Source organism: Penicillium chrysogenum (genome assembly GCF_028827035.1).
Source record: "Penicillium chrysogenum strain IBT 35668 chromosome Unknown utg000004l_segment0_segment0, whole genome shotgun sequence".
NCBI lineage: Eukaryota > Fungi > Ascomycota > Eurotiomycetes > Eurotiales > Aspergillaceae > Penicillium > Penicillium chrysogenum.
The window spans coordinates 4,554,389-4,573,864 of NW_026622752.1; the positions used below are offsets into that span (position 1 = coordinate 4,554,389).

Below are 19,476 nucleotides of genomic sequence, written 5' to 3' on the forward strand. Positions count from 1 at the left end.
CCTTTCTACACGATTCACTTCTTACACTCCTTTCAACTTAAAGCTTTTACCAAAATGATGCACTTTCCCCAAACTTCAGGCTGGCAGGTCCTACCGACCAAGGGAAAGGTGGTAGTATCCTGTGTTCTGGGGCTCTTCTTCCTCGCCATCGGGATGAACCTCCAAGCTGAACTCGGAGCTGGACACAACCAGAAGAAGAACCTGAAACGCGATACCACTACCACCGACGACGCCATCTGGCAACCGGCAGCCGGAGTCAAATGGCAAATCCAACTCATTGACGCCGTCGAAGACACCACCGTCGACGCCGACATCTGGGACATCGACCTCTTCGACAACACCGCCGAGACAATCACGACTCTCCAGGCCAAAGGCCACAAAGTTATCTGCTACTTCTCTGCGGGCACGTACGAAGACTGGCGCCCAGACACTAGCAAGTTCGACACCGCAGACCTCGGCAGCAAGCTCGATGAATGGCAAGGCGAACGCTGGCTCAATATCAAGTCGAGCAGCGTTCGCGCGATCATGAGCTCGCGGCTGGACATGGCGCAGCAGAAGGGCTGCGATGGTGTTGACCCGGATAATATTGATGCGTACGGCAACGAAAATGGGCTTGGGTTGACGGAGGCTGACTCGGTTGATTTTCTGACTTTCTTGGCGTCTGAGGCGCACTCCCGTGGCATGTCGATCGGGTTGAAAAACGGTGGTGATATCATTGGCGCTGTGATTGATAAGATGCAGTGGTCCGTCAATGAGCAGTGTGCGGAGTATAATGAGTGTGAGGTCTATGCTGCATTCACTGAAGTCAATAAGCCTGTTTTCCATATTGAGCATTCTGCGGAGACTATTGAGTCTGATACCTCTGATGATACCTCCGACTCGGCTGCTGAGACTACCACTGCCACTGTTGCTGCTATCCCTGCTGCAGCAACTGGCACAGACGCCGATGTCACCGATACCGGCAGCGTTGATAGTACCACCGACGCTGACGCTGACACTGACGCCGATGCTGATGATGACGAGGAGGATGAGGATGAGGAGGATGAGGAGGATGAGGATCAGGAGGATGAGGATGAGGAGGATGAGGAGGATGAGGATCAGGAGGATGAGGGAGCCAACGCCGCTACCCCCAAGGAGCAAAAACACCGATACGGTCACGGTCACCACAAGCTCCGAACCAGAGCCGTTCTCCCCTCCACGTTGAAGACATCGGCCTGCAACGCAGCCAACGCCGACAAGTTCTCGACTGTCATCAAGAACATGGACCTCGATGCCTGGGTTGAGTATTGCTAGATCAATACATTGCTGTCTTGGTTCGTACGGGAATGGCTCAATTCGCACGTCTGTTGGAGTTGAGGAATGACTGTCGCTATCGTATACGGTTCGAAGAGAGAGCCTAGAAAATATGCAATAAACAATTATATTATATAGGCAATGCCCCTGTCTTTGTGGTTGAACCATGTGCACGTAAACTTTGGTAGTGGCCTTGTTCTACACTGTGAACAGCGATGCATACCTGAGGTCATCTTGCCACTCAACTCATCTTCTATAGAAAGATTCGGAAGAGGCATCTCTTAACCAGGAACGCCTTTTTTTTTATTTTTCTGCTACCTTCTCAACTGCAAATCTACCTTGAAAACACCAGTGATATGGAATAGGCCGTAACCCCGCGCCAGAACACCATCCCCCTTAGACACAGAAATCCTCAGAGACCATGAACTTCTCATCCCTAGCATTTGTGGCCTTGGCAATCACAGTAGCATCTTGAACCTCACACCCCCTCAGCACCGATTCACGACCAATCTGAGCTCGTCGACCGATCACGCATCCGGTCAATTCAGCCCTGGTCTCAACGACAACGCCCTCCATCAAAACACAACGCATGATACGGGCAGCACCAGCAATGTGGCAATTTGCACCAATGACACTCTCCTTGATAACAGCACCAGCTGCAACAATCACATTCTCGCCAAGGAGACAATCTTTCTTTGTAACAGTGCTAGGCGAAGCCACGCCCTCGGGGTAGGCAACTTTATGGGCGTGTGCAAAAGGAGACGCATTCTTGCGGCCGACTTCCTCAACGGATGGCAGTTTTGCCAGGAGAAGGGAGGTTGAAAGAAGGACACCTGTGTTGTCGACTCGTCGGATGAACGGGGTCGATCCTCGGTGGACGTAGGCTAGCATGTGCGGCATTTCAATAGATTGATAAAACTGCTCCGGCTGTACATCGGAAGAGTGGCTTGAGTGGCTTCTGGTCGTGCTCATGTCCCTGAGGTCGATTACTTTGTCGACGAATGCACCAGTATGAATTTCGGGTGTGAACAATCCACTCTCCTGGGCGGGAGTCGTGTCTTGGTTGAAATTCTTAGTCAGACCTAGCTTGTCACCGAGACCTTTCTGCCATGCCGACTTGGCCCAGTTGCCGACGAAGTCCTCGCTAATGGATTCCAGTTTGCGTTGCTGGTGGACTAGATGTTTGACCCAATAGGGGAAGACATAGATGTGGGCATCGCGGAAGGTGTTGAGTATCCTGATGCGCGGGCAATTCTGGACGAGGGAATGGCGAACGAGCAGGCTTTTGTCTTTTTTTATTTTTTCCTTGATTGTGGTCATCGGCATAGACATGAGGAGCTTGGATAGACCGAATCGTGGAACTGTCGGTCTCTCGGGGCCGTGGATAACGGGTGCTTCGTTCTGCTGAAGAGGTGCGATGGCTATGAAATCAGTTGCTTCTTCCGGGACGCTCTCCTCTCGATCCTTTGTCTGGTAATACACGGCGAGACCGCCGGACCGAGATTGCAGCTGACGATCGAAGTAGGAAGTGGTTGGAGGGGATGCATGGCGAACCCCTTTAGGATCGCTGCCCTCGTCGACATACTGATTGGCAATCCACGCCTCGAGGATTAACTCTCCGGGGATTTCACAAACGAGGTCACAGGGAAGAAGGAGGAAATTTTTGGTGATACATTTCTGTACTTCGGGGAGGCGGAGGAGCTCGGCGGTTCCCATTGTCATCTCAAGGTTCTTCGGTGCGACAACTGAGACTGAGGGTGAATAAAACGATGTAAGGTACGGGTTTTGGTCTAAAGCGGTCCGAAGGGGCTGGAAGGACAGTGGGGGGGGTGATCAATGTGATATCTGAGATATAGTTAGCCAATCCGTTTCAATGGGACAAGGCAGTGAGAAGATTTGGACTCACCCATGACACCTGATCGTCTGCAATAGTCAATGGCGTAGAATACCATGGGTCTGTTTGCGACTTGAATGAGGCACTTTGGATACTCCTCGGGCCTGGAGGTGAATGTATTGAGTGAACCTCCAGGACCACACAGGATGAGGGCCTGGAAGTCCATGGGACCCGCGTGTGGCATGGTGGGCAGAGTGAAGGTTGAAGCAAGTAAGATCAATAGGTCTGTAAGCTGTAGCTTGCTTTGGTGTGAGCTCTCAAGTGTGAGATGGGAAGGTTGTTGAGAAGTTTGTGAGAGGAGAGACGTGTTGAAAGGAAGAGCTGGGGACAGCTATGCCAGGCAGTAAATCACGTAGTTGAGACAGGTCACGAGAGAGTCTGAAGTTGTTTGCTTTGAAGTTCAAGTCTCTTCGTTCACAATGTTTGACTACGTTCACCTTTTGTTGGCCTCAGGATGCCTGGTTTCAAGCAGACACCATAAAGGACTGGAATAAAGTAAGATAAAGAGGGAAAGGAACAAACAATTATGTGCGTTAATCAAGTAAATGCTGTGAATGATAGATTCGTCTTCATCGTATAAATCCTATCGGTCACACAACCTAGAGTAAGGATTCTCTCCTAAATCATCATGGACCATCTTCTACTCCAGCCTCTAATTCATTCCTTCGATCCTTCCGCCAGACAAGCCACCACGAAGCCAGAATGCCCGAGATGGCCGCACACAGGAAACAAAGACAGATAACATAAGACACTCGATACGTCGGTCCAAATACCGTACTGTACACATGAGGCCCAACAATGCCACTGAACTGAGCCATGGCATTCGTCAGCCCGATTCCAACGCCCACAGCCACTGTACCCTCGAGCGCACGAATACGTTCTGGCCAGATGACAGGGTATGCAGAGCCGGCACAGGCAGTAGCTACAACCAAAGCGAGGTATTTGACGACGGAGTTTGGGACTGTGATTAGGATAATGTAGCAGATGATTATTGTGCTTTCGACTGTTTTTGCTATCAGTAGGGACCTTATGCGCAATTGGCAGGATTCATGCTTACTCGCAACAGCGGTGGTCCAGGGTCTGATCCATCCTTTGTGTAGCAAATACCCGAGGGTATTCAAGAAGAAAAAGCATGCGACGTACGGAGGCTATTCGTTCCGGGCCCGGTTAGATTGGTGCGTTCCCTTTGATTGAGCCCAACTCACAATATTCATCAGCTGTGATAAAGCGGTCGTAGTAAAACCAAGCTCGTAGATAACAGTAGGCAAAGCGTAATTCACTCCAAATCCGCCAATACCATGCCCGATCCAATAGACAGTGAATGTGTACAGCGTTGGAGTAGAAAGGAGCGCCTTCGTATCCTGCCAGCTCCAGCTTTTGTCTTTGCCGGAAGGAGCTGAAGAGGATAGACGGCCCTTGAGAAAGTTTCTCTCCTCTTCGGACAACATGCGGGCGGTCTCTGGGTAATCTGGAAGGCCGAATAATGCTACCACAGATAGCACGATTGCCGGGAGTCCTTCGATAATAAACAGCCATCGCCAGCCTGATAACCCACCAGCTCCATTCATAAAGCTTATGGCGTATGCCAGCAGCCCACTCAATGCGCCAGACACCTGACCAAGAGAGTAGAAGAGAGCTATTCTCCAACGCAACTCAGACGGCTTGTACCAAAATGCCATATGGTAGAGCACAGAAGGGTAGAGCCCGGCTTCAGCCATTCCAATTGCAAACCGTACACACATCATCCCCGGAAAGTCCTGTGCAGCACCGGCAGCACAGGCGCAGACACCCCAGGACAAAATCAGGACGAACATCCATCTCGAGGGCGTGATTCTCTTGAGAAGGATGGTGTTGGTGGGCTCGAAAATGAGGTAGCTGTAGGAGAAGATGGACTGTGTCCATGCCCATTGCGAGGAGTTAAAATTCAGCTCTTTCTTTATTCCAGTGCCTGCTTCTAGGTTGATGATGGCGGCATTGGAGTAGTTATTCGAGTCAATGACTCGGAAGATGTACACAATCGAGTAAAAGCCAACGAGCCAGAAATCTATCTTTCGCATCACCTTTTTCTCAACCTTGGCATTGTATTCGCTTTTTGAATTCTTGCCATTGGTCTCATTGGGCGGAGTTGAAGGTATACAGGAAGTCATTACTTCCAGTTCGTCACGCTTATCCAACCCCATGTTGTCGATTTTCGGAGTCCGTTCGATGTAGGATAAATTGCTTTGTATAACTTCACCTTGATTCTTAAGTGTTACTTGGGCCCCTCCATCCTTGGCGGCGAGGGATGTTAGGGCAAGGTGCCATGATAGTTTGAATCACGACATATCCCCGCCAAATATACGTAGTGCGGGAACGTCTACCAACTTGCTTGATTGAACCTTGATTGCTCATTATTCCTTCAGATTGCGGAATGCATAGTCTGGAAAACCATGATGATGGAGAATCAACGAATGATATACCGAATCTGGGAATACGAGAATGCCTCGAGCTGGTCGTGACTTCGGCGTGTTAGTCAGGGAACTCAGCGGTGGGAGTCTATGAAAAGATGGTTTGGCAGTCCTAGTTATTCCTGGTAAGGACGACTTACCCATGCATGGGTTTATTCACCACGGTTCTTCCCCCTGGGCACTGCGTTCCACAGTTCTCTATGTAGCTGCCATTGGAGCTCAATTTTTTGAAAGGGCTATCTGTAACTGCCATACGATCAATTCAAACCATCAATAAAAGGCAGAAATATCTAAAAAAGGGAAGTTGCATCTAAGGGCATTCCTGAAAAAGATATAAACGATGACATACTCTACTCTCTCAGGCACGTTCCCACACATCGAGCCGGGGACGTAGTTCACAGTCTTATTGTTCCATCGTACTAAGTCAGGGTTTTACTATGACTATGACTTGACCCCATTCACGGCACGATAATGCCGTTGCATACGTATAACGCCATCCTCAGCGACCATGATACCATAAGCCCCGCAGTATGGCACATACTACTCACAACAAGAGTACATTGTAGATCCCAGGTCTTATTTTAAATCAGGTATTTAAGTCCGGTCTTCTAGCCTAGAATATATTCCTGATTCATCGCTATTGCTGTATATCCTAAACATTCCAAACATGGCTCCATCCGCTATGGAAGAAGAAATCCCAATCAAAAAGACGACCATTAAACCATGGATCCGACCTGCGCCTACTAATGAAAAGCTTGATTGGGCGCCGCTAGTCGAGATTGATCTTTCTCGCTTCGACGAATCCGGCGGAAAAGAAGAGCTTGCAAAGCAGTTATACGATGCCGTGACACGAGTGGGGTTCTGGGTAGTTGTCGGACATGGACTCGACGACGAGCGAATTCTACGCCAATTCAGCATCGGAAACGCATTTTTCAAAGAGAACATCGAGGAAAAGCGAAGCTTCGAATGCAATTTTGCCGAAGGCGAGTATTTCGGCTACCGTGAAAACTCCAGGTGGATTGGAGACACGGGCGTGAAAGACAATATAGAAATGGTACAAACATATCCATCTACATAACAGATTGAATCTAGCTAACTTGTGCAGCTCAATATCCCCAAAGCCATTCCTGAATGGGATGACGTTCCTAAACACAGAATCATCCATCAAAACTACGACGAGATTTCCAGCTTCCATCGAGATCTCTTTGACAAGGTTATTCGCAAGCTGTTTGTCTTGATAGCGATTATCCTGGAATTACCGGAAGACCGCCTAGTCCAATCCCACGCTTATGACAGGCGTTCCGATGACCACTTGCGCTATATGGTCTATAACACGCGCACTCAAGAGGAATGGGATAGGGCACAGGCATATACTAAGGGCGGTCACACGGACTTTGGTAGCTTGACGCTGCTCTTCTCGCAGAATGTCGCTGGCTTGCAGATCCGGGCTCCGGATGGGGAATGGAAATACGTGAAGCCTGTTGAAGGTGGGATTACGTGCAATGTTGCTGATACGTTATCGTTTCTTACCAATGGCAAGTACTCACTTTAGTTATCTCCAGTCATCCCGGAGAGTTTTGCTAATGTATAACCACAGGCCTTCTGAAATCGACTATTCATCGTGTCGTTACTCCTCCCAGAGATCAGATCCATATCCCTCGTCTTGGGTTGCTCTACTTCTGTAGACCAGGTGATGATACCGTGATGAAAACTGTGCCCTCGCCTTTGCTTGAGCGTCTTGGTCTTCTGACTGAAGAAGACAAAAACCAAAGTAACCCTGCACCCACGGGGACTGAGTACGTTCGAGCTCGGGTTCGAGATGTTCATCATAAGACTGTGATTGATCGTCGGGAGAACACTTCGTTTGAGTTCAAAGGACTGAAAGTGCCAAATTATTATCAGTGATAGACTGGCGGTGTTGGGTTGTGAGGATTTAGGCGTAGCAAGTCGTATCTCGTAGCTATCGCTGATAATGGTGAGGTGGTGATAGTATCAGGAGTCGAGAAGCAACTAAAAGGTGCAGCTGGTGACCGGTTTTTGTTACTTCTTCGCCTATGCATCACGTTCTCAATATCATACGCGGCATCATCTTCAAAGAGACTCACGTGGCCTCGAAAATCTGTACAGGTGATACGAGCATATCACATAGGGTGGAATATTACTGCCTTCTTGCCTGAGGCAGATGATTCCAATCAGCCACAGTCCCACAGTGAGTCATGTATAGAACTGTAAGAACCTACCTCAATGTATGTTTAAATGGTGGGGAACACAGGGTTGTTGGTGGGTATGATCGTCGCAACTTGACTAACGTGGGGTAGCCTCATGACTGGACTATCTAGCAATTATGCTTGATGAAATACTACTATGTCTCAGTGTGCAAGACTTATCTATTCTATAATTATTTTCTTGGAATATGGTTGGTTTTTCCAGTAAGACATTCAATATTTCGTAACGCGTGCAAAGTATCTAGGTAATTCCAAGAGTGTCAAAAGAGTGTCAAAAGAGTGTGAGGCTGACAGCCTTGTCCCGAAAAGGGCGCATTTCAATATCAAAGACAAAGGAAAATTGGCAAATCGAAACCATCGAGACAAGCTTCTCCACATGAAAAATGAGTCACAGTAACAACAGCCAATAAAGCGTGCAGTAAAAGGAACAAAAAGTACATGCATAAACACAGCGACTTTCCGCATCTGTCATTGGCCAATGTCCCCACACCTGCATCCTCCTTCGGGGAGAACACCAGTAACGGAGCTTGGCCAAGCCTGCAGATTCTTGCGTACAATCAAAGCAATTGCTCGAGTCACAATCAGGGGTCCGAGACTGGGGAATCCCGCAAGTCCAGAACCCCGAAGTGCACTCGGGTCAAAGATCAAAGCTGGAAAAACAGAAAAGTGAATTTCCGAGGGCGCATCCAGGCAGGCCCTATCAATCCAGATCATCAAAGACTAGGAGGGTATGCCGATAATGTGCTAATTCCACATTACCGGCGAAGACCGTCTTGCGGTCAACTGGGGGGGTGGGCAATCAATGCCCATCGCGAGTGAATTGGAGCTTCTTCAAAGCGATTGGGGTGGGATGGGTGTATGGTCATAATCAGATAAACCAGAGTCGAAATACATTGCCAGGTACGTCGCCGAGTACGTTGCCAGGTATACGTTCAACGGTGCTTGGGGGAGACCTCGACGTATCGGCGAGGAGTCTCGTAGTGCCGCTCCACACGCTCCTGTCGGTCGACGCCGTACAAGGAGCCACGGCTGGAGGATGGACGGCTGGGAGAGCCACCGGGCGAGCGGTACATGATGGAAGTAGGGGAGCGAGAAAGGCGAGGGGCCCTCTCAACGAGCTGGTAAGCCTCGGGGGACATGGAGCGAGGACGAGTCTGCTTGCCACTGACCCGGCGAGCTGGGACAGGGTAGGTCCGGTCGTAGCTGGTGGACTGGGTAGACGGGACGACGTGGAAGGGCTTCTGGACGACAACGGCCTTCTCGCGGATGCGCAGGCCTTGTTCGAGGGCTGTGAAAAGCTCGCGGGAGGCGAAGGCGTCCCGGGGCAGCTTCACCCGTGTCGACTTGCCGCTCTCAAAGTCCACAGTAGAGAAGTGCTTGCCGCTTTGGCTGAAGATGTAGTTGCGGAGAGTGCGGGCGCGGGTGTTGCCCGATTCGCAGAGTGCAAGGCCATCCTTGTATGTCTGGACAGCGTGGGAGCAGAAGCGGCAGTGGCTGGCATGACGCTCAAAGTCGTCGACCACCAACTTCTCGTCGTCCTGGAGGTCACGCACGACGGCGAGAGGATCTATTATGTCGATTGGGGCAGGCATTGTGTTGGTTCGGCGTAGTCCAAGTAGACGTCGTGTCAGACTAGGACGGCGAAGAGGTCTTTCTCTCGAAGTTAAGTGAGTCGCGGGGTCAACAGTGTAAGAGGTCGAGCGGTAGGGCGACACCGTGACTGATTTATTGGGGGTCACGCGAAGATAGTATATGATCACCGTATGTAGATGATCGGATGTGAAACCCAAGTGTGACAATGGATAGATGTGAAATGTCAAGTGTATGTCAAATGTGTGTAGACTGAGGAAGATATTCTGAGAAAAGGGAGGGGCACTCGACAGTTATATACTATGCGGGCATCATGCAGGCTCTATAGATGGCGCTCTGGAGCCTGGAGGGTCTGGTGTCCAGTGGGGCCTTAGGGATCTGCAGTACCTCCATAGTACTTAGCGCATGACGCTAGACACACGGGAAATCCATGTACTATTCTTGTCACCTTTATCCTGTATAGTCTGTGGCTAGTGAGGCTGTGCTTTGGCCTCAAAGACCGCCATATTCGCGCCTGTCGTCCCCCTGATTGGCCCAAATCCCCCGTTTGACGGTCAAGTTGGCCATGCACTTCTTCAAGCTATTTCCCACTTCCCTTTTGGTCCCCCGACTCTATTTCCCAAGTTATTATTATTATTTTGTAGCCTTATTCCCATGACATCAACCGTCTTACTCGGTAAACTCGTTTTATTACGCATGTCATTCACCTGTTTAGTATCGTGTGGCTTACGTTTCTCGTGTTCCTGCGCCATGACAAGGGTCCCGTGCTCCCCCCTGAGAACAGGCCTCAGGTTCGCGTCATTTGCAACCCTTTCGACTTGACACTCAGAAATAGAATCTCAAGATTCAACCAGAGCCAATACACTCAGAAGGAGGTATTTGATCGCAGGGTTCCCACCCACCCCCTTCCCCACGCTCATAGGCTCCCACAACCGCCGCATTGCGATGAGCGCCTACCGAGACAACTCTGGAACTCCCAAAACCACCTCGCTGGGACACCGATCGCTGTTCTCTCGTTCCATAATTGGAGGTCCTCGAGCGTTTCAAATTATCTAAGAATAGTGCGCTAGCTCGGATTGTTTTTTTTTTTTTTTTTTTTTTGGACCCCAATATTGCGGATTCGTATCAGCCTCAACTACCCCTCTCAGCGGCAAGCCACGACGTAAACAATAGCTCTCATCCAGTGATTTTTTTCACTCTATCCCTAATGAGGGATGACTGCTCAGCCTCAGCCACTAATCTCACTATCTCGGATTCATGATTCGATACACCAGCCACTGATGTCTTCTTTCTCGGAAACTACTTACTCGCAATTTCCTTTTGTCGCTGCGCCGCCGGCACTCAAGCCAAGGGTCCCGATTCGATCATGACCTTGTTTCGATCTCGCTCTATGTCTTCAATTAACGTCGCTTGACGCGCACGTCAGGGTACAATTTCTTCAATGCATTTCGCTCCCTCCCCAGGCATCAGTACGCCACATTGTTGATACCAAGAGGCCCGAGCCTCTGATTGCGCGCGACAACCTCGAAAAGACAGGTTGTTATTCTTGCATTGTACTGTTTCATCGACCGCCGACGCACTGTTTATTCAAGGATTGTTACGATATACCCCTCATGCCAACATATACCCCCCGAGCCATTCATTGTCCTATACTAACTACCGACCAAATCATGACCTAACTAACCCTACTTCAATGGCCAATATCAGCTCCATTAGGGCAACGTCTTTCAACAGCCCAGCCGGGCTAGCTCAATCGGTAGAGCGTAAGACTCTTAATCTTAAGGCTGCGGGTTCGACCCCCGCGTTCGGCTATTCCTACAAACAAAACTTGAGATTTCTTCTTTTTTTTTTTATTCGCTGTTGAAAATTCTGCTTGAGCCTCCCCGGCTCATACTCGAAGCTGACTGGCTGCTGTAGCCATTGAGGTCCACTAGTGGGTCGGACAGACGTCGGGATGCTTGACTGACAGGCAAATCAGAAGATAATGTTTTTGCCTGCATGGATATCCTACGCATGACCAAACAAACTGTACGTTGCTAAATCTCAGGCAGTCATGCAGGAGAACTCTTCAACATGTATGACTCGCAAGCTGAAATCCTGGCCATGTGTGGCTTGACTAGGCCCGAGCGCAAGGCAGAGAACGCCTTGTGCAGATAAGGGCTTGACAAGGTTTGTCCTTCAGCTGGACATGGGTCATTGGATATTATACTCCGTAGTGTATGTGGGCATTGACTTCACCTTTCCTGGAAGTAAGCACGCTATGGTTCCATGAATCATCATCATCTCGGGCTTTTGTGGTGAGAACTTGCAAGACAACTGCCAAGATATATATTCCTGAGCTGAATACTACATAAGTGGCTGCACCATCAGGCCGATTTTATATCGTAATCTTTAATCTACTCACATATACTTACTGATTCTGATCCATCTAGACAGAATATGCCCCCCACTGTTCACCCGGCTTCGGAAGATCCAGGGAGGAGTACAGATCTAGTCCAAGTCTACCATATCCCACCCCAGCATGGCAGCCTATAACGGACTACAACTCCGCGTTGAGAGAAAGACGTCGACAATATTTGCCACCTAGGCTGATTTCAACAGCCTGACAGCTTGTTTCAAGGTTCGCTACCCCTCAATCTAGTTCTTCTGCCTTGGGCATCGCTCTGTCCTTAGGAGTAGAACCAGTATTCGAGTGATTCACATGTTGAATCTTCCAGGTCTTTCTCTCTCTTCATTTCCCCTCTCCCGACTGTCATGGTAGCCTGACCAAAAGGAACCAGGTAGCGTGTTGCGAATCATATCACTGCTGGGAAAGGGGATATGATCCACCATGTGGACGGCAGCCTTGTATATTTGACAATGAATGCCAATTTGGATACAAGGCGTAAGAGTACAGCGGGCCGCTATGCCTGATTCCTCTTGATAGCCACAAAATTTCGGTGAGGTTCATTATCTACTAAAGGCAGAAACCTCTAAGGATATGTACATAGGCTCACGGATGATAAAGAAAAGACGTCGGGGTCACTTAGAGGCTATGTGGCCCCTGTCTATTTGCTCCCAGACTATGTAGTCATAGACCCACACAGGTAGTTTCTTCCCTCTATAGTTCACTAAGATATCCTCTAGAATACTCCGTGGTGCAGTTGAATTACATGAACCCTTGAAAAGTACCTAGGGACGGTGCGTGCAAAGGAAGTGGAAGCTACTCTCCCTCTGGACAGTAAAAGAAAACGAGCATCGATTGTGCGTGCAGATGATGCTTGCAGAGGTTAAATAGGAGTCCGTATAGAAGACGTAAGTAGGAAATGAAAGAAAATGGACAAGGAAATCTTGGGCAAAGGGGAAAGTGCGAAAAGTGCTATCATTATGTTTCCCCTCACGATGCTTGATAAAGTATGGAAACCATCAATACTTCTTCTTTCACTTCCCTCACTTATTCTTCTTCTTTTCCCTTTTCATATGTCTTCCATCTTCCATCTTCCACCCATAAGTTATGCCCTTGCAACCTCTTAAATCTTCTACGCTACCTACGGTTATAGAGGATTTCCTCGCTAGAGGAAATGTCCCGCTCCCTCTATATGACGATAGCCCGCTTTGGCGAAGATTCCTGGGGAAACCCGTCGATGAAACAAGAGCAATCACAGACTTCATCTAAGCTACAAGCCTAAGGTTAAAAAATGAGCCGCTAAACTGCCGATGAAGGCAGTCACGGACCTAAAGCCATCGACAATATTAAAGATACTTCCCCTCAAACCAGCCCGCCGCATCGAGGATGAACTCGCTACCCCCGTATCTCGGTATATCCCATTTATTCATACTGTTTTATGTCTACATATGCTAACTAAAACAGGATGCTTCTAGCAGATTATATCATTACCTTGCATCAAGCCGGTCACCTCCGAGTGAAACTCTGTTATCTTAAATTGATGTCGACGTGTTGGCCACACTTGCAATGATGAAATGCGGCACGGCGTGTAACTCCACTGGATCTGTCCACCCTACCAACAGCATGAATCGCCACTGTGAAGGATGACATAAAGTGCCTCGGATTCAATGGGGTAAGTGTTAACTATATCACACTAGGTTGACCTACTAACATAATAGATTCCTGGTGGATGTGCGTATATGCCTTGAGCCCCTCGCCCATATCCATTATATGGTCCTATTTTGGGACAGTCCCGGCCTGCCTATCGAGCCCGACCTGCTTCACTCAGCGGGCGTCCTTCTGCATGGACTGATCCGCGATCTTTTCGTTGCGGTCACTGAGCACCGGCGGGTATGGCACATGGATACTCAAGGCGCCACTCATGTAAGAATACGGTATATTCTAGTGTACATATATTCACTAACCATGCCGCCCTAGGACACGATCCGCGTATACAGCCGTTGACTCCATGCATTTTCAGTTCTGACGCAGTATCAGACGCCCATGTCACATCAAGGACAAACAGACTAGCTCCTGGCGTGGTCTAACCGGGGTATTAAGGGCGACCAAATTCTAGCGGGGGCAGAAGGACACCGATACGAGTTACTCTCGCTCCTTACCTAGACAAACCTGTTCTAGGGTGAGGAAGCGGCAGTAGGAGGCTCTCTCGGAACTGCTGCTGCATCTGGAGACTTTCTTAGTCTACGTGCCCCGTATACCGATCGCCTATACCGCGTACTCCACCACTCAATTCGCCGCTATATCGGTGCTTACGGCCTATAGGTGGTGAATCCTCGCTCTGATTTGGGGCACCTGGCAACTATGACATGGACCTAGTGATATTCGGGGCGAAGAAGCCTGCAACCTACCTGACGGCATGTTCTATTGCCTAGCATACATGGGTAAATGGACCCGAGTTACACTTCACATCCATGAATGGATATACTGGCATATATAGGAATGATCCATCATACAAGGAAACATCGACGCAAAGATGGATGATGAATCCGTGCATGGCGTTGCTACATAGTTTCGAGTGGGCCTTCATCCATCCTCGAGTGAACAGCCAGGTATAATAAACCCTCGAAGCGTACTGGAGTGTCACTAATGAACCATCCAGTGCATTATCCGAAGGAAAAAATGGCACAAGAAAAAAGTCAAGGTTGTTTCCCTTTTATACATGATCTTCGAGATTGCCGCAGCTTCTTCCATCCTGTCGCTTAACGACGACGGTCAACTCAAAGAGCTCACGGAGCGCTCACTGAGCGCACATCGCCGATCTCGAGAGCGAAAGAAGATGGATCAGGAGATATCGCGCATCCTAAATGCCAAAGAAGCTATGATAGTAGCCACCGGCCTGTATTACTACCTGTCTGGTCGAAACCAACCCCAGCGCAAGCGATAGCCTGGAGGTTCCAACATTCATCCACAACCAAGTTAGAGAAATCATCAAAGCCGCCAAGGGTTAAGAATCTCGTCTTCGTCGAGATAGGTTCCGGCTCCGCAATTTGTCAAAGACTCCGATGTACAACAAGCTTATGACGATGACGCAACAATGCAATCCTGCAGAATCACGTCGATCTGATTGTACATCCCAACTGGCGATAAGGCGAGACCAGTACTTCCACCTCTTAAAAGAAGGGTGCGATTTCGGAGACGAGGTATGTCGCTATCCAGCGACCATTCCAAAGCATACGGGATAAGCTGGTAAAGCAAAGCCTGCATTCCTCCGCTGGGGTCTGTGTCATTGTGCTCAAGCGTCCTGGCCTTCTGCAACTTCATCATCGCGATCTCAGGCAGACCATGTCCTCGGTGAGAGGGTTTCTTTTCGTCGTCATCTCTATCGCTGTCATCGTCGACGTTGACGTTAGCGAAGCGAATTGGATTGTTCAGTGATGGGATCGGATTGGCTTTTGGAGTGGGGGTCAATGGTTTAGCTGTCGCATCGAGAGGGTGAGGGTTGGTGTCTCCCTCATTGTCAGACTCCATCCATGGATGTTAGCTATACTTATATATACAAAGCAAAACGGATATGAGGCATACATCTTTTTCTACGCCGGATTACCGATCAGCTGGGCGTCACGCAAAGAAGAGATCGTTGCGAGAAGCAGCACCTCGGCCGAATACGTTGCGTTGGATGGAGCAGTCCGCGAGGCAATGTGGCTTCATAAAGTTATGGTGCAAATGGGTATCCGCCAGGAAGGAGATCTTCCCATCACGATCTTCACGGACAGCGATAATGCCTTCACTATTATGAAGAAGGACAACTATGCCAAAGCGACCAAATGGCTGGACGCGAGATATCATTTCGTCCGACATGCTGTGAGATCTGGTATTGTCTCTCTTATGCTACTTCCAAGGGAGGACAGCATCGCGGACGCGCTGACGAAGCCACTTGGACGAGAACGGTTTGAAAAGATGAGAGAGATCATGATGCATTGAGGTTTACATACATTGACAAACCTACATTGGAAAAGGATTAAAAACTGATAAAAATAAGCAGTTTTTACTATGACAGCCGGAATGGGGTCATGGTTTCTACTTTGCTTTCGGGTTGGGCCCTACGGGGGTGTGTTGTGGTAGAGACCCCACATGTGGGTCTAGGTCCTCACCCTCTGGTAGCTACCTAGATAGTTGTACTGGAAGCTCGCTTCCCTCCCTTCTCAATACAACTCTCTCCATCTGCTTCCTGAGCCTACAACCTGTAGTCTCACCAAAAAGGTAGTATGTAGATTTGGAAAATGTTGTTATAGGTTGAAAATCCCCCGATGAAAACTCTGCTTCGTTGATCTGATCCGGTCGAGGACAGTGTGGGTCCACCCTCGTGGGGCTACGATACTGGAGATACACTAGTGAATACAAGCATCGGAAAATTGGGAAGAAGATAGGTGATAATGAATGTATGGAAAGGAGGCTGTGTATGAGGCCTCCACGAACAAAGAGAATGACAAACTAACAAAAGGCTCAGTCTGCACACAAAGAGACAAAGACATCCTATGCATGTCAACACTAATCTGCACTCCTAGCCCGCGACCCTGTCTGCACGGGTAATTGTAGATGAAAGTTTGGAACCAAGGGGTCATAACCTGTTGGTCTCTACGCTATGTGGGGACCAAGGAAGCAGAGAGAAGAGAGTCGTATTGGGAAGAGAGAGAGCGAGATCCCATACAAATTATATAGTTAACTAGTTAGACTAGTCAGTTAGTTACAAACGAAGGGTTGATACTTAGAGCCCAGGTATCCATACACAACACAGGTTCTTTTGGGAACGAAACAGCGTCGCAGAATGTAGCGAGTGTCCTGGAAGTAATAACACGAAAGGACGTGGACGACAGGTTACTTTCAGCTAGCTCATTTCAAGAGTGAGGGCCATTTGGTCAGTAGAAGTGAACCAATCACATATTGTCTTCCCCAGACCCTCTAGGTCCAATGAAAGCTACTGCAGAGACCCGCTCCTACACGATGCGTTGGTGTTTCTTTCTTTCTTTCTTTCTTTCTTTCTTTCAAGTGTCTCTGAGACCGTACCGTTCACAGATTGTTGGGGGATTTTCATTCGAACAAATATTATGCTTAAGCCTGCCGTCCACATCGGCAAGCCCCTGAGCATTCCGGACCAGTGTGACTTCCCTGAAAAACCCCCGATCAAATACCTTTGTTAGTTTTCGCATTTGACCATAGTGGGCGCTGGTTTACGGAGAAGAGTCTTAGCAAATGGAAGGTTTTCTGGGATGCCGTACGAAACAATCGGTAACGAACAACTAACTGAGCTGGTACAACTACTTAACTACTGGAAGTCGCTACATGAGACCCTTACAGAAGGACAGTGGTTTCCAGGAAAAAGAACTATAACCGGCGATTGGGAGCGTAGTACGTATGGCTGCGGACGTAAATCCGCTTTGGATGTTTTGGCGGACTAAGTAAAATCAGCACCGCAGGCCGCCGGTTGCTGACAGAAGAAGGGGAGGGGGAAGATGAAAGATGCTTGGATGTTGAGTTCTCCACGCCTGGGCCTTCCTTTTCTGTTTAAAAGTGACGTTTTCCCTAGAATATACCCTTCCTCCCCCCTTCTGCCATGCTAACAATCTGCACTGCCGTAGCTCCGGAGCTACGGCGGAGGTTATCTCGGTTGCGACTAACAAACACAGGGAAGATCACCCGCTCACAATATTGCTTCGCATTTCGCAAACTAATACCCACACGGGTCACGGAGATGTCCGAACACGATGCTAAAGATCGATATTCTATATAAAAGAATTGAAGCGTTCTCATCTTTAGCGCTGTTTTACCTACACAAGCTTTTTGTTATACACTCAAACAGTAATTCGCAATGACGCGATTTTCTCATCTCGCGATACTCTACTTCACTGGCTGTGTGGGTGCAAATTTGGCCTACAGGTCGAGACCTGATCTCGCTGTCCCGGTCTTGAACATTACGATCCCAGCCACAAACGAGACTGCGGATGGGCTTATCTTCTTTACCCCCGAAAGCACCTATGCAGACGGTACCGGCCATGGACCCGCTCAAAGCGGCCCCTATATCTATACTGATAAAGGGGAGATGGTGTGGACCGGATTCGGATACGTTAGTCCCAGAAGTGAGAACTTCCAGGTGCATACCTATAGAGGACAGCAAGTGTTGAGTATTTTCGAAGGTTCACACAACTCACCAATGGGGCATGGGCATGGTCACACCACGATCCTCGACAACAAATACCGACTGCTCAAGCAGATCAAAGGCGGAGGACATAAATTGGCCGACCACCATGAGTTTCTATTTTTCAATGATCGCTCTGCTCTCTTCACTGTTTATGATCCTGAAATTCACGATCTAACCAATTACGGAGCGACTTCAGAGGATCAGCAATGGATTCTCGATAACAAGATCCAAAAGGTCGATATTGATACAAACAAGGTCTTGTGGGAATGGAGTTCGCTTGACCATGTCGACCCAGCTGGGACCAACTTGACATTGCAGAGTGGGAACGCGGGACTGGGAGTAAATTCAAGTCAAGTCTGGCATTACTTTTACATGAACGCCTTCGATGTCGACCCGAAGACCAACACCTACTTGTTATCCGCCCGAAGTATGTGCACAATCTTCAAGATAGATGGTAACACCGGCGATATCATCTGGCAACTAGGAGGGAAGCAGTCCGACTTCTCGCTTGGTGAAGGCGTCGACTTCTGCTGGCAACACGACACCAGGATGCATCAAAAATACCTACACCATGAAACAAAAGGATCCAAAGAGATCATTTCTTTCTTTGACAACTCCGCGCATGAGAACCTTGCTGGGGGCCCCGATCTGAGAACCCGTGATTACAGCGCTGGGAAAGTCGTGGAGCTTGACACGAAAAAGCGAAGCGCCAAGTTGATTGCCATGTTTCGGGCGCCGGGCGATCTGTCAGTGAGGTCTCAAGGAAATCTTCAACTTTTGCCGAACGGAAATGCTTTTATCAACTGGGGTTATGAGGGCGCCATATCTGAGCACAAGCCAGATGGATCAACTATATTCTTCACAAAGCTTGACTCGGGAAGACTTTCTCCCGGCTCAGAGAATTACCGTGCATTCAAGTTTGAATGGCATGCCATTCCCTACGAAGAGCCAGCACTGGCTGCCTTCAAAGAGTCAAATGGGACCTCTATCTATATCAGTTGGAATGGGGATACGGAGACCGCTATCTGGAAGTTCTACGAGCAGAAGAATGGGGAGAGGCCCCTACTCGGCCAAGCGAAAAGAAATGGATTCGAAACGACGTTCCGAACGGGGGAAACGCCAGCTCATGTGTCGGCCAAAGCATATGACGCTCACGGACAATACCTCGTTTCTTCGCCGGTAGTTAAAACCAAAGAGTACCGGTCCAGCCTGTATTATTGAGGTCATGTTGATCGAACATGTACTGCAAATTATCTTTTAGCTAAATAGGATATGATTTTGCTTTGCGAACCAATTCTGAATAATTAACAATACCCTGGGGGATACATCTGAGGACAATCATTTCTTCCAAGTTATCCCTATGGTGACATGCGGGTGACATGCTGGCAATTGAACACTTGGCTACGGCGCCATGCTCTTCTACCATCTCCGGTACGCAAACTGCT

General features: G+C 48.8%; 8 protein-coding genes across 8 annotated transcripts; 5 read left to right on the plus strand and 3 right to left on the minus strand.

Annotated features, from left to right (window-relative positions):
* Window positions 1-54: 54 nt before the first annotated feature.
* On the plus strand, window positions 55-1,293 carry N7489_007681 (endo alpha-1,4 polygalactosaminidase; the record flags this gene model as incomplete). Its single annotated transcript, XM_056713431.1, has 1 exon — window positions 55-1,293. The coding sequence occupies one exon, from the start codon at window positions 55-57 to the stop codon at window positions 1,291-1,293; it is 1,239 nt and encodes a 412-aa protein (XP_056567146.1).
* Window positions 1,294-1,689: 396 nt separating this feature from the next.
* N7489_007682 (uncharacterized protein) lies at window positions 1,690-3,410 on the minus strand (the record flags this gene model as incomplete). The annotated part of the gene is made up of 2 exons (XM_056713432.1): window positions 1,690-3,038; window positions 3,200-3,410. Coding segments are annotated over 2 exons (1,560 nt in total), but the record flags the coding sequence as incomplete, so codon positions are not given.
* Window positions 3,411-3,813: 403 nt separating this feature from the next.
* N7489_007683 (uncharacterized protein) lies at window positions 3,814-5,367 on the minus strand (the record flags this gene model as incomplete). Its single annotated transcript, XM_056713433.1, has 3 exons — window positions 3,814-4,190; window positions 4,245-4,335; window positions 4,393-5,367. The coding sequence occupies 3 exons, from the start codon at window positions 5,365-5,367 to the stop codon at window positions 3,814-3,816; spliced, it is 1,443 nt and encodes a 480-aa protein (XP_056567148.1).
* Window positions 5,368-6,301: 934 nt separating this feature from the next.
* N7489_007684 (uncharacterized protein) lies at window positions 6,302-7,539 on the plus strand (the record flags this gene model as incomplete). Its single annotated transcript, XM_056713434.1, has 3 exons — window positions 6,302-6,688; window positions 6,740-7,121; window positions 7,232-7,539. The coding sequence occupies 3 exons, from the start codon at window positions 6,302-6,304 to the stop codon at window positions 7,537-7,539; spliced, it is 1,077 nt and encodes a 358-aa protein (XP_056567149.1).
* Window positions 7,540-8,791: 1,252 nt separating this feature from the next.
* On the minus strand, window positions 8,792-9,451 carry N7489_007685 (uncharacterized protein; the record flags this gene model as incomplete). Its single annotated transcript, XM_056713435.1, has 1 exon — window positions 8,792-9,451. One exon carries the CDS (start codon window positions 9,449-9,451, stop codon window positions 8,792-8,794), a length of 660 nt encoding a protein of 219 aa, XP_056567150.1.
* Window positions 9,452-13,502: 4,051 nt separating this feature from the next.
* Window positions 13,503-14,157, plus strand: N7489_007686 (uncharacterized protein; the record flags this gene model as incomplete). Its single annotated transcript, XM_056713436.1, has 3 exons — window positions 13,503-13,507; window positions 13,554-13,758; window positions 14,014-14,157. 3 exons carry the CDS (start codon window positions 13,503-13,505, stop codon window positions 14,155-14,157), a joined length of 354 nt encoding a protein of 117 aa, XP_056567151.1.
* Window positions 14,158-14,554: 397 nt separating this feature from the next.
* N7489_007687 (uncharacterized protein) lies at window positions 14,555-14,779 on the plus strand (the record flags this gene model as incomplete). Its single annotated transcript, XM_056713437.1, has 1 exon — window positions 14,555-14,779. One exon carries the CDS (start codon window positions 14,555-14,557, stop codon window positions 14,777-14,779), a length of 225 nt encoding a protein of 74 aa, XP_056567152.1.
* Window positions 14,780-17,701: 2,922 nt separating this feature from the next.
* N7489_007688 (arylsulfotransferase family protein) lies at window positions 17,702-19,252 on the plus strand (the record flags this gene model as incomplete). The annotated part of the gene is made up of 1 exon (XM_056713438.1): window positions 17,702-19,252. The coding sequence occupies one exon, from the start codon at window positions 17,702-17,704 to the stop codon at window positions 19,250-19,252; it is 1,551 nt and encodes a 516-aa protein (XP_056567153.1).
* Window positions 19,253-19,476: the final 224 nt, after the last annotated feature.